We start from the raw sequence: 14,568 nt of genomic DNA, 5'->3' as shown, positions 1-14,568 counted from the left end.
CTGTTCTTATATCAAACATATCCCTGAATGTTTCTCCTGCTCCCATCAATCTATTCCCTGAAATTTGTTTTCTCCCTTGCTGCCCTTATGTTGGGAAGTGTTTCCTAGAACATCTTACTTCCTTCAAAACCCACCTTTTCTTTGAAGTCTTTGTCTGTACCCACTAGTCCCCATTGCCTGTTGTAGCTTGCCCCAACCTGTTGCCTTCCTGATGTTGTTGAACATCAACCCCAGTCAGCACAGTCCAAGCTTATGATCACCTAGAGAAGCACCTTTCAGATGTTATCCCTCCACACACTGAAAGAACAGATGGAAAGGAAAGAAGGTCCCTGGGCACTAGGCCTATGCCACAACATCCTTGCCAGCACCACACCAGCCTGTCACTTATTGAGTGGGAGATCTGATGGGGGATTCTATGTGTGTTTGGCTGATTGTTTTTCAGGTATCCCTATGTGATCAGGAACTAGCTGCCTTGAATGGATCAAAGCTGCATGTTGGACTGTTGAAACTGATTTAAAAACAAACAAACCAGCATGTGCTGGACCAATTTATAATATATATCAAGGAATATATATTATAAATAATTTGCTAAAACTATTTTCAAGTGGATCGCCAAACAAAACAGTAAATTAACACTGGGAAATCTGTATCCATCAGTGACCTAAAATGACTTCTGAACAGGGCATATTTGCTAATGGAATAGTTGTATACTAGTTCAACAAAATTTTAGCTTTTCAGTCTTTAGACAGGAGTTCTGTGGTCCAGAGGTAATACGGACAGATGCAGGCTCAGCACAAGCTTGGTTGACAGCCAGCAGTCTAGGGAACAGTTCTACTGAACAAAGGCTTTTGCTTTCACAGGACTCAAATTCCTTCTTTCCATTTGTGAAATCTGTGGAAGAGACATAAAGTGGTGCAATTGTATCAGACCAGCCAGCTCAACAGCCAGCACAACTGACACTAGCACCAACCGTACGGGATCAAGCTTCAGCACCAAGATCTCAACCAGCTCAGACAGGGGACCCTATTCCCTATTGGATAGATCACTGGTTTAACTGGTGGATTGGGACCCATTGCCGGGACATGGCATAATCTAAGATGGGCTGCAGCAGTAGCAACACCATCATACAAATACATGGGTAAAAAGAAAAAGAAATGGGTCCCCAAATACATGTTTGGGTTAAATGTGAGCCCTGGATCTGAAAAGGCTGAAGACTACTGGGGTAGACAGACCAGGATATATCCAGTTCAGAATATACAGTGCCAGAACTCTGGATTGTCTTGATCGATCTAAGGATTTGAAAATGCTCCAAAATATATCAGACCTCCACTCTTGAAGCTACCTCATCAGTTGTACCCTGGGGACAAGGAGGTTTTTAATCTGAAAGTGATGGTATGTATCCAAACTGTATTATTATAGGATGGCAAGTTATTCCAAACGCCTTCTGAGGCCCCTACTGCAGTTCATGTGTTGTTGTTTATGAATGAAACTCAAATCCAGCTGGAAGCTGTTCAAGTGTTGGGATGTGAACACATGAATGTGTGGATAGTGGTGGACAGGAATATAATGAAGCTGGGAAAATCCCAAAAGCTGAAATCCAAGGCAGGCAAAGGAGCTTACCGATCAACGCTGATTGCACAGAGGTTGAAAATGGAAGCTGTGCACAGCATCACATCCATGGTCATCAAGGCATCGCACAGGACTGTGCTCAAGGACCACACACCTCCCTGAAACTGAAGACAGAGAGAGAGCATCAGCTGAGAGGGAGTTCTCACAGCACCAGCCATGACTAAGATGCCTCCCCATATCCTCAAGAGATTCTAAGCTTGCCTCTGCTACTTTTCTCCAAGAAAGTCCTCCTCAATGGTTGACTAGAGGTCGCCAGAGTGCAACCAGGATTTCTGAGCTGCAGCTTTAACACTACCAATAAAGTGAGAGGTGAAAGTAACTTCTCCTGCACGTTCCTTGCTCAATCCTTTCATTTGGCACCCCATGCCCACTGTCCATCATACCCACAAGTCCTACTTAATGCAAGGGAAGGGGTGGGTGAAAGGAATGGGAGGGAAACAAAGGGGAAGGGACTCTTTCAGAGAGTAGCCATGGCTGTAGTACTGCTTCCTATTTGACCATTAGCTTTAAAGATGTAAAGCAAATCTCTAGGTAGCAACCTTCTTAGCTCCGGACAGGTGCCATTCCAGCAAAATGCAACCTTGCCTTGGGGTATATAAACCACTGCATATCTCACTTGCTTTGCATCAGAATGGGGGAGATTTGTCCTGACAGGGGTACAGGAGGCCATTGATACACTCAGGTGCAGAGAGAGTCTAATGCAATGGCTCTTTAGCTCCCTGCCCCCAACCCAAGATCAGCTGCAGTGGCACAATACTTCCTTTGTAACCAAGCAACCAACGGTGAGCCCCAAAGCATCACCTCTTCATAAGATAACAGCATCGCAGAACCTTCCTTTTTCACCTTAATGCGTATTAATAGATCTCAAACACGTCTGCAAAATCTGGGATTGTCCTAGAAAGAAAATAAGTCACAAAACCCTGCACTAATGTCAGCTAATCCTTGCTCTGCCGTTACTATATATCTCCCGCTGCAATGACGTTAGCGCAGGTGGATTATTCGCACCTTTTGGGCTACAGCTTCCTTATCCCTTAACTTTCAAACTGACTTCAGGGTCAGGCTAGGAGAAGGTTAATGTTCTGCATAGCCTCATCAGCTTCCCACACATTTGCAGGTAACGTAAGAGACCCCCAGGTTTGCTACACGCACATAGCACAACTGCTTGTCTGGAACACACAGGTCTCTGTCAAATTAAAAGAATTAATGGAGCCAAGACAAAAGTGTGGTTTGGTTGATATAGTTTTTACTTGTTCTGTAATGTAAAAATTTGTTTTTAAAATCATATTGTTAGATAAAAGTTTTGGTCTGTGTAGAAGAGCTTTAGGGAATGGAGAACTTCCCCTTTACTTCACCAATAAACCAAATTTCTATGGCAGCCTTCCTCAGCCTGGTTTGGACTGCATTTTCTTGGCCTGGGGCTGATGGGAATTGCAGTCCCAAACATCTGGAAAGTGCCAGGTTGGGGAAGGCCCTTCTGTGGGAGGCAGTTGCTGTGCACATGTTAGGCTTGGCGTTGTGCTGCTCCCTTGCTTTCTGTCAGGACAAAAGAGGGAGGCAGTGCATCAAGGAGAGAATGGGCAAATATGTTAGTTTGGGGGGGGGGCGTTTCTCAGTTTCTAAGTTTAATTATTGTTATAAATTATTATTATTAATGTATGTATTACTTGCACTTCACCCCAAGTCTGGTTCTCCACATTTCTACATCAGTTTGCAAAAAAGGAAAGGAAAGAAAAAGTACTCATTCTATAGACTCCTCACATTTCCAGAATATGTTCTTGCTAGGAGAACCTAAGTGAAAGAGGCTGCTTTGATGCTCACTCTTATTAGAAGTTCAGAATTTCCAAAGCCAGCTTTGAAAGCAATTTCAAAAGTATTTTGAGCTTTTAATTAAAGCACTGGTAAATGTAAGGTGGTGTGCAGTTTGTGCTAAAAGAAATGACCAAAAAATATGTCCCAAGGTAACTCAGCATGAAGTAGGTTAGACTTTGCACGTGTCATGTGCCCAGAACCATCTCATGAACTTTCCTTTGCTGAACTGAGGTTTCAGCTTAGTGTTTCCCATGTCCAAACTCATCACTTTCTGGTGCTCATTATCAGTTGTAAACCATCAAAGCAATAAAATGCTGCTTATAGGAAACTTTCTGCACCCAAAAGGAGAAGCGAAATCTTGACAGCTCAGTCCCAGAGATCTTTATATCCTTACCATTGCAGCCCTAGGCTTGGAAATCCTTGCAATAAAAACTGCTGGAACCTGGGCAGTGCTTAAAGGCAAAGTGTAGTGTGGGTCTAGAAGTGAAGCCTGCAGGCTGAGCCCAAAAGTTTGGGGCATGTATAATTATGGAGCCTCAGTAGCAAAGCCCAATGCAGTTTGTTCATTTGTAGCATGAGTGGAGAACCTGTGGCCTTCCAAGCCATGTTGAACTCCCATCGCACCTGGCCATGGTCCATGCAGCTGGGGTTGGAGGGACCATGAGCATCTGGAGAGTCACAGGTTCCCCACCACTGACTTATAGTGTACAGCCAACAAACAAGCAGCTGAAGAGAAAACTGCCTAAAGGAGGAAATCTGGTCTCGCTCCTTGCTTTTCTGGAAACCAGTCCAAGAGAATTAAGCAAGAAAATGGGCAGGGGTGTGGAAAAATTAATGTGCTTGAAGTAAAAATCTTCATTCTCTCTTTTTAATCATTGCATTGTTTCTTTCTTCTCAGCAAATAACAGACTTACCCACATTCCAGCTTGCCTATCATGAAATACCCACAGCTGCCAAATTCATTTATAGTCAACATTTTTAGAAAAGTACTTGGCAAAGACTGGACTCTTTTCTTGGGATTTGTAAAAGAGAAATGGGATCTAATTTGACCCGCATCTGATAAAATAAACAACACAATAGGGTTACATTAAGTTCTATAATTGGTTCACTTGATAGAGCTATTGTAGTTTTAATCTCACCTTCACACTCCCTTCCTTATTAAATTACATATTCTTTCCTACACTCTTAAAACTGTTAACAGGCCATTTGGTCAAGTCATTATCTGCCTTTCTCATTCTACTTTAAAATCCTTATGCTATCCTCTTAAATGGGAAAGTAAAAATGGTATAGGCCTAGTTCTTCTCTGAGGTAATAAACCTGTGCCTAGCACTATTTCATTCAGACTGCAGTTGTGGGTTTCAGAAGACCAATTGCTCCTCCACAGAAAACTACCGTATTTTTCCCTCTATAACACGCAGATTTTTTCTCCTAAAAAGGAAGGGGAAATGTCTGTGCGTGTTATTGAGCGAATGTGTGGTCCCTGGAGCCAAATGGCAAAAAAAATCAGGCAAAAATCAAATCGCGCGTCTCGGAGAAGGGAAACCTGAAAAGAGGAAGTGGCTGCTTTCCTGCATTCTGCCTCAGGGTCTTACTGCCCACCCGTCTCTGTTTCCTTGCTGTGTTTGCTCAAACGGAACAAAGAGCAGGGAAAGCCCCTCCCCTCCAGGCAAGCAAGGGGAAAGCAGAGTGTCGTCTCTGTGCTCCGGTGCTGCTGAAAACATGCAGGAGGGAGAGAGAGAGAGAGAGAGAGAGAGAGAGAGAGAGAGAGAGAGAGAGAGAGAGCTGGCTGGCTTGGGTGGGTAGGTGAGGGAAAACTTTTGCCTTCCTTTCCTCCCTCCCGTTATACCCCTCTCCTGCATTCTTAGCCAGCTGCTTCTCTGCACACCCCTCTCGTGCTCCTTGTCCATTCTGTATTTTTCCTTCCTTCCCCACTTAAAATGTGGTTAAAAAGCATGGATCCACATGGATCCTCAGGATCTTTGCATTGGGTCACCCCAAATTCACCATCAGATCACATAGCATGTCCATGGCTACAGCCTGCCCCCCCCAAAATCACACACCCACTGTTGCCTGGGGCTGCAATGGTGCAAAAACGTGGTTACAAAGCATGGATCCACAGGGATTCTCAGGATTTTTGCATTGGGTCACCCCAAATTCACCATCAGATCACATGTCTGTGGCCACAGCATGAAGCACAAAAATGATACATCCACTGTTTCATTCAGAATGTTTTTTCCCTTGTTTTCCTCCTCTAAAAACGATGTGCGTGTTATGGTCAGGTGCGTGTTATCGAGCGAAAAATACGGTATTTCTTCCAGATAGAAAACTAGATATTAGAGAGATGCGTTTTAGGCTTCTTCCTGGCATGTTCGTTTCCTGTGTTTTTAAAAAATATTTCAAAACATTTTTTATACATCAAAGTCATGTACAACCTTATTAAGACTAACTTATTGTTCAACCATATCACAATAATTCTAGTAATAAATCCAAATCTTCAGTAGGCAGCACATGTTCAGTAAATATCAATCATCAGGAAATGCCAGGGTAAACAAATGAGTGTTTAACATGCACTTAAAGCATACTATGGACGGTGGGTGCTATATTTCCAAAACGAGGTTTTTCCATATGCTGGGCGCTACCACCAAAAAGACCCTTCTCCCGGTGGTCTGGAAACCAGGGGGTGGGATACACCCAGAAGGGCTTTGTTTGCTGATCTCAATATATGAACAGGTTTGTGAGGGAGAAGATCTCAGATATATGAATGTGTTATGTGGGTTTACAAAGCATGGTTACTAAGTAACTTATTTTGTGCTAACCAGCATTTGTGTTAGTGCCTATGAAATACAAAGCTCTGGCTATCACCAAGAATAAATAGTTTGAAATTGCTTTGGAGAGAAGAGAACATAGGTTCACAAAGCTGTTTCCTGCTTTTTGAACCATGGCTTACCACCAAGCATTATCTCTGTCTTTGTGCACCTGCACAGAATTCTGACTCTGGCAGCTTCCCCACCACAGGGGCAAAGCAAAAGGACAAGGCCATACATACCATTGTGTTGATCTGATTAACTAAATCTGGCCTGAAAGGGTTTGGATGCAGCTTGAATTAGCAGAGACTAGAAAACGGGTGAAGGAAGAGGCAAGCAAAGGTGACTTTGGAAACGCATGCTACTGTTCATCCAAAAACAACCAGACGATAAAGCCAGATGTTCAGCGGCCAGGTGCCATAAACGGCAACTGCCAAAACAGGGAATTGCACACGCTGAGATAATCGGCTCTCATCTCCACAGGCTCAGCATCTGCTCCTCCCTCTAACCCTTCTCTATTAGAGGGGCAACAGTGGCTGAACTGGACAGGCGATCAGTTCTGCTGCAGCTTTATTACCTCTGCCCCATTTTATTCTTAACCCAAAAACATTGCTGGGGAAACAGCTGGTTCCTCACTGGCAGCAAGCAATTCGTTTCCCCTCATCTCTCTTTCTCCAGGTCTCCTACAAAGACGGCCAGGTGCAGACAAGTCTAAGGCTCCTTTTATAAATCAGTGATGATGGTCCCTACTCTCCTTTGCATTCAAGCAGTATAACCAGTGGTGTCAGTGGAGCAGGACAGGGCTGAAGTGCCACCCCTTATTTCACTCTGACAATCCAAAAGCAACACAGTGGGCTAATAATATACGTACAATACTTTTATATCACTACTGAATTATGTCTTAATTTACAATCAGATAACGTACAATATATACATGGTGACACCAACTAATATAAGTTAAGAAAGTGTCCCAAAGTGAGGGATTTTTAGGCTAGTATAACACCAAGAAGAATCACTCAAGCTTGAGGCAACATGCCTTCCAAGGTAAGTGTCTTATGCAGTGTTTTGCAGGGAGTGAGCTGAAGGATGTTGGTGCTCCAAACACAGCGACAGGACAGTCCTTCCAGGATAACTGACTGTTTCAATGTTCTTCCTCAGCAAGTAAAACGTCCAAAAGGGTACACAGGATACATATGGTTCAGGTAACTGATCTCTAATATTAGAGACTTCATTTTGTACAGTGAGAATTTCTGCTTTCAATCTGTGTACCCTTTTGGACGTTTTACTTCCTGAGGAAGAACATTGAAACAGTCGGTTATCCTGGAAGGGCTGTTCTGTTGCTGTGTTTGCAACACAGCAGATCTTTTTTGTTATCCCTTATTTCACAGCAGGGAGGAGGGTGTCATCTCCAGGGGTGCTATTTGCCAGTTCCCTGCACGCCAAATAAATAAACTTTTCTCAGAAGCAAATCTGCCAAATAAACTTAAGCAGAGGAAGAGGTGGGTTGGTTGCATCAGCATTCATGGGTAATGGTGAAACTACCACTTCAGTTTTGAAAAATTCCCAAGTCACTTTATTATGACCAACCTAAATGTCACTGTAATGTCCCTCTAGTGGTCAATCTTGGTGTGACACTGAGATATGCATAACTGGACCGCTTGCATTTCTCTCCTAAAAGTAAAAGCAATGGGGGGTGGGGGTGGAATCAGATTAGGACAGCAGTATGCAGAGTTCATGGGGGGGGGAAGGTTAAATCCTTCCCACCCATGGCATTCTGCTGCTTTTATTTTTATTTCCCATAAAATACCTTTATGCGATTGAACACTAAAAACATCAGCAATAAAAGCAATTACACCATTTCATATGTAAACAATATCATAGCAATTAAAAAAGCAATTAGAGCACTTTTAAATATAAACACGGTTTCGACTCTAGTACTGATATAGGCTGGGATAAAGCTCTCCACTTCAAAGACATGTTGGGAAAGGCAAAAGGTACTCCTGTGCCCAAATGCCTGATGAGTGAGATGGTACCTGCTGGAGACCCTCTTCTGCAGAGCATGCTGATTGGTTGTAGGAGTGCAGGTATCCGAATTGCCCCATTAAAGCTGTTTGCTGTATTGGGGAGGGGGCAGAGAAAAAGAGATGCAGTTATCTGTGTCTACCCATCCCCACACTGCAAATAGCATCTCTGGGGAAGCAATTGAGATACCAAAAAGAAAAAGTCCTAGGGGAAAGCCCTGGCCCAGTACTGCAGCCCCATCAGACCCCAGCAGCTTTTGTGGGGGGAGGGGGGAGACTGGAGATGCAACCATGGACCTCCTGACTTCAGTTGGGCCCTGAGACTCAAGCAGAACTAAAAGCAAAAAACACTCAAGGTGAGAATACTGCATTCATTTCTAGTTGCCAGGCTATTAGGTTTCTACGGACAGGATGCAACTGCTGGAATGTTCAAAAAGACAGGCCAGTTTACACCCTGGGTAAACCATCATCACAGTTTACACCCCCATCATCATTATCAGCAGCAGCAGCATTTTAACGAAGGCCACTAAATACATAATGCAGGAAAGGCACAGCGGAAGAAACTATGCAGTGACATTACCAAGTTCAGATTCAAGAGATCGTGCCTTTGCTCCCGGGTGGCAAGAGAACGTATGGCATCTCCTCTCCTGCCTCTGTTCTCAAACCATCTGGCCACAGTATCAAAGATCAATTGACTTTCCCTCCCACATGCAACATGGTGCAACTACAGCCCAAGAACCTTGTAGGTAAAAGGAACTGCTATCAGGGAGATGCTGCAGTTGCATAGTTCCTCTCTGTCCCAAAGTTCTTAAAAGCTGCAGGCAGGGTCTGTATGTCTGGACCTGATAATCCTACAAGACAGCAAAATAGCACCTTGGAGATGCTGAGTCAGTGATCCATTCAGAAGGTGGCAGAGAGCTAGTAGGAACTTTTCGAGCACAATCAGCTTACGAGTCCTCATGGCACTTTACCACCCTGCTTCAAGATGCCACAGCAGTGCACGATACACTGGCAGCATGTACTCAGCTCTGCATCACAGTCACACCAGGAGTGTGCCTTAGATATATGCCCTGGAAGATATAGATAGAGGAAGCTTCCAGGTATTTAAAACGGATACAACGTATAATTTTGGCTTCAGATGCTTCATTCTAGGACACCTGCCAGTGGCATGGTGTCACAAGGCTTGTTCATTTTTAAGTAAACAAACAATCCCCTGTATTGCAAAATATGAGTCAGCAATAATCAGTAATCACATGAGCACTGTTCCAGAGTATTTTTCATTATATCTATTCAAAAAAAGATTGGTTAATGAAGAAATTACATATCTTTCTACTTACGAGTGTTGAACTAATTGGCTGATGAAGAATTCAACGAAACGGTAGTTGTTATCCGGAAACATTGTTCAGCAGATTTCAGAGTTGGACATCAGAATTGGACATTTGCTGATTATACAAAGCTTCACAGCTTGCTCTCTGCCGGGTAAAGTCTGGCACCGTGATTTATTTAAGGACTTTCAGAGCCTTTCAGAGACTTCAGTTTGTTAGTTTTGATGTTTTGAATTATTCCATAAAGTTTTTCACATTGTTATTGTTTCTGGCCATCATGTTGCTTTTGATATTGCTTGTTCCTTTTTAAAGCAATGTTAGTGGCAAAGAGGCTTGTCATAGGCACTTGGAAAGCTTCACATCCCTCATGCTCTTAAGTCTGGCACAGTTATTTGACTCAAGGCTTGTCCACTCCACACTTCCAGCTGTCCCACTACTTCCTTCTGGGGAAACTCACTCCTTACCACTGAATCAGAGCAAATGTCAACCAGGTTTTCCCTGGATTGGCATTTGCTCCAATTCTATGCTAAAGAGTGGGTTTTCCTGGGGAAAGTGATGGGGAAAAGAGAAAACCTCTCAGACTTGTGTGCCTAGAAGGCACATGACAAGTGGAAAATTTCTAGGACCTAAGCTTTCTAGGCATGGGACAATCAGAGTGTGGATGAGCCCTTATTAATAGGAAGGGGAGAAATAGTCTATAGCAAGTCTAATAAACTGCAAACTTGCTCAGATACTGGGAAATCACGGAGGGGGGTTGTGAGGGAGAGGAAATGCAGGTTGCTCTTTTCCTTTTAGGCAACCTTTAGCCTCCAGCCAGCCAGATATGGTTCATTACACACACTTCATATCTCTCTGTTGTTTCTAATATTTGGAAGGAAAATGCTGGGTTAAGACAAGGGACTGACTAATGGCGAAGTTACATAGAAAGGAATAACAACAAATGCTGTTGTAATGGGGTTTGCTAATCTATCTGAAGCTATTTGTATAATGAAAATTCCAACAGACTGTTAATAAAAAAGAGCAGAGGGTTTGTATTATGTTTGGGCATTTTCAAATTTACACAACTGTGATCTCTTTGGTGATCGCTTGTAGCCGAGTAAGATGGTCTTCCATAAACACGGTTTTAACAATGAGTCCATAAGTGGCTGTGGAGGCCAATTCTGGATCCACACGTCCTTCCACAGCGGGGACATTGGTTTCCGTGTGGGAGTTGATCACAGTGTGGATTTGTCAAGCATGCCTTCCTCTTAGCATGTTTCTCCCTTGCGCCCTGAGTTTGAGTGTCTTCAAAGCCCATGACACCTTTGGTAGAGGCTGCTCTCCAACTGGAGCGCTCGAAGGCCAGTCTTTCCCAGTTGTCAGTGTTTATACTACATTTTTAAAGATTTGCCTTGAGACAGTCTTTAAACCTTTTTTGTTGACGACCAGCATTACACTTTCCATTTTTAACTGTGATAAGGATGGTACAGATGCCTCAATAGTGTTTTGTCCCTACCTAATGCTGGCAATTAGAGAGTCATCAGAGTCCTGCTGCTCATTAATGTTTAGCAGTCAATTCTACAGACATTTATTATCATCTTCACTTATTATACACTACTTTCATTTGTTTCAAGTGCATTTTTAATAAATAAATGTCGAGCTGTGTACTGGAGTACTGAGCCATTGCACATCCATCCTAATCCACAATAATCCCAAATAACCCCCTATCCAGCCAAGAAAGGATGGAAAGATGGATCTGAGGAGGAAGAACCGGGTTCCCAGTCACTGCAAGTGCTGCTCTTGCTACTGGATTCCATACCACATCACAGGACTCTATGAAAGTGCTTCTCTTGTCTTAGAACACGAGAGCATGCAGCTCATGGACTGGTAACAGCTCTCCAGGGTTTCAAACAGGGAACATTCCCAGTCTTACATGGAGATGCAAGAGATTGAACCTGGGACCTTTTGGATACAAAGCACAGAATCGTAGAGTTGGAAGGGACCGAGGATCATCTAGTCCAACCCCCTGCAATGCAGGAATATGCAGCTGTCCCATAGGGGGATTGAACCTGGAACCTTAGCATTATCAGCACCAAGCTCTAACCAATTGAACTATCCAGGCTGACACTGAGCCACAGCCTTTCCCTGCACTAACACCTCCTCCACCCACAGAGATGGATGTTAGTATTTCATGCATCTGATGCTGCAGATGTGATTGGTGTAATTCACATGCCTGTCTGGGAAGACCATGGGAACGGAAGACAGCCTTATCTCTCTTCCATTGTGGGTACTGTTGGACTGTACTTTTGCTTTTACTTCTGTTCTGTTCTCTCCTGGAGCTGATGAGAGAGGACGCCATAATTCTTTGTCTGTACATAGTATGTAAATAAATACATAGATTAGCTCTACGGTGTCTCATGCTTCCTGCTGTGTAATGCTAGAAGACTAGTGTGCATATACCATCTGGTATATGTTGCTGAGCACGCTGGAGAAGAAGGGAAATGCCTTTTCCAGAGCTGCACAGGACAGCGGGGGCTGCAGGAGCACCTCAGGGTGTTTTCCAATCGGCAGAGGAGAGGGGCTGGAAAGACCTGCAACCAAACCCTAAATTCCTACTTGTGGAGAGTCAAAAGCAGGGTTTGAAATTAGCAGGGCGCCAGGCACATTTTGCACCTAAAGGTTCTCCATTTGCGAGCACCTCAAAAAGTCTGGGTGCCATTTTTTGTGCCTGGCTGACACTCAAGGATTACTGAAATGTATGTGCTTTGAAGCTTCAAAGTATATGTTAGGGATAGACAATATGTTAATAAGTTTGACAATAAAGAGTAGAGTGTTTTGAAAACTGAAGTACAGTACCAATTTGCAAGCACAAAATTAAACATTAACAATTTATGCTAAAATGTGATATTAACAATGTGTCACTTACGTGAATTGCGTATTAGTTCATGCTTATCAAAATAATAAATAGAAAGTTTTGCCACACAAACATCCCCCAGTGGCAACTAGGCATTCTGTTTGGGTGCTCACAACCCAGGTCCCAGAAGCATTTGGCTCCTAGCTTTACTATCCCATTTTCTAGCCTACTAGTCTAACATTCCTTGCTGCTTCCAATAAGAGAGGATGGCCGTGTGCTCCTGAGTGTGTGCTTTCTTTTCCTTGCACCATTGAGACTGGCACATCACATTTCCTGGATTCTCAAAGTAAAGTATGCACTCACTGAACTAGCAGGTGGGTGGGGGCAAGCTTTCATAAATTTTATCTGGAAAGCTGAAGGAAATAATGAAACAATAATTGAGGACCTGACAAGCATTTTGTGTGAGCTGCTGAACCGATTTTAATGGCACATTTTGGCATATTACTAATCCATTCCTGCAAGAAGTACTAAAAAGTAGCCCCAAATGAATGGTCTGGTAGCAATTCATTTATGATACATTAACTCAAGCTGTTCTTCTGCACATTTCCTTGATGCTGCACTATTCCAGGGTGACTTTAGACCTTAATCGTATTCATATTTAGGATTGCATACACAGATCTCACTGCTTCATTCTCAGGGTACTGGATGAAATTCTCTCCCGATAATTGATTTTACGTTACAATTAACTTACACACTCACAGCGCTCCAGTAGTCCTCTTTAGAGGAACTGTTCATTGTGTAATGTCATCACTCAGGAAGATAATTAACAGCATTTGCCCCTTACCTAAGACAGAAAACATAGGAATTGGTTTGGCGCTGAATTGGTTCATTGCCTTTTTTAGTCTTCCCTGTTCAGAATATGAGTCCATGGCAACTGTATGATTAATATCTATGGGTTGATAAAACTAACTATTCAAGTCAGAATCCATAATTACGGTGATAATAGGATAATAGTGAGTGCAGGCTTGGAGATTTTTAATCAGAGCTTAAGGATAAGAGTTCAGTTTCCTATCAAAATATTGTGTCTGCAATGATCATCTAAAAATCTGACAAACATTAATTTCTATACACTACAGTCAGTATAAATCCCAAAATACTTCTTAATAAGCAAATAAGGAGATAGGATCTCCTAATTTTATTAGTTTTCATGATTAATAGAGAACAGCTTAGTTTTCAGGTATAAATTCCAGTTCCAAATCTATGCTTCGGTACGTATACAGCGTTGTTGTTTTTTGCACACAGTGCAAAATGTGGTAAAATGTGGACTGGACGAGGTAACTGTGAGGTGGATTTGTAGCTGGTTGACTGACCAAACCCAGAGAATGCTCACTGATGATTCCTCATCAACTGGAAAAACGTGACAAGTGGGGTGCCACAGGGTTCTGTCCTGGGCCTGTTGTTGTTCGACATCTATATAAATTTCTTGAATGAAGGAATTGATGGGGTGCTAATCAAATTTGCAGATGACGCCAACCTGGGAGGGGTAGCCAATGCTGCAGAAGACAGAATCAGGAATCAATATGACCTTAACAGATTGCAGAACTGGGCCCAAGCTAACAAAATGACTTTCAGTAGGGACAAATATTAAGGTTCTACAATTGGCAAGGAAGAACCAATTGCACAAATATAAGACGGGGACACCTGGTTTGCCAGTAGTACCAGGAGTCTTGGCGGACCACAAGCTTAACATGAATCAACAGTGTGATACAGCAGCAAAAAAAGCTAATGCTATTCGAGGCTGCATCAACAGAAGTATAGTGTCCTGATCAAGGGAAGTCAAAGTACCACTCTATTCTGCCTTGGTCAGACCACACCTGGAGTACTGTGTCCAGTTCTGGGCACTACAATTGAAGAAGGATATTGACAAGGCTGGAATGTGTGCAGAGGAGGGTGAACAAGATGATCAAGGGTCTGGAATCCAAGCCTTATCAGGAATGGTTGAGGGAGTTAGGCCTGCATAAGAGGAGACTGAGAGGAAATATGACAGCCATCTACAAATGTCTAAAGGACTGTCAGGTGGAAGATGGAGCAAGATTGTTTATTCCTGCTCTGGAGGCTAGTCCGCAAGCCAATGGCTTAAAGTTACA

The 14,568-nt window shown here is 43.1% G+C and overlaps 1 protein-coding gene across 1 annotated transcript in view; it reads right to left on the bottom strand.

Annotated features, from left to right (window-relative positions):
* DRD4 (dopamine receptor D4) overlaps nt 1–14,568 on the bottom strand; it is a 36,188-nt gene that overhangs the window by 6,908 nt on the left and 14,712 nt on the right. The window contains exon 2 of the mRNA XM_083606798.1: nt 1,621–1,733. Coding sequence (XP_083462924.1) covers nt 1,621–1,733 — 113 coding nt within the window. The remainder of the gene's footprint in view (nt 1–1,620; nt 1,734–14,568) is intronic.

The sequence above is a fragment of the Podarcis filfolensis genome (assembly GCF_964270895.1).
Source record: "Podarcis filfolensis genome assembly, chromosome: 1".
Classification (NCBI taxonomy): domain Eukaryota; kingdom Metazoa; phylum Chordata; class Lepidosauria; order Squamata; family Lacertidae; genus Podarcis; species Podarcis filfolensis.
The sequence above is the reverse complement of the archived record's forward strand: the minus strand, read 5'-3'. Positions and strand labels throughout refer to the sequence as shown.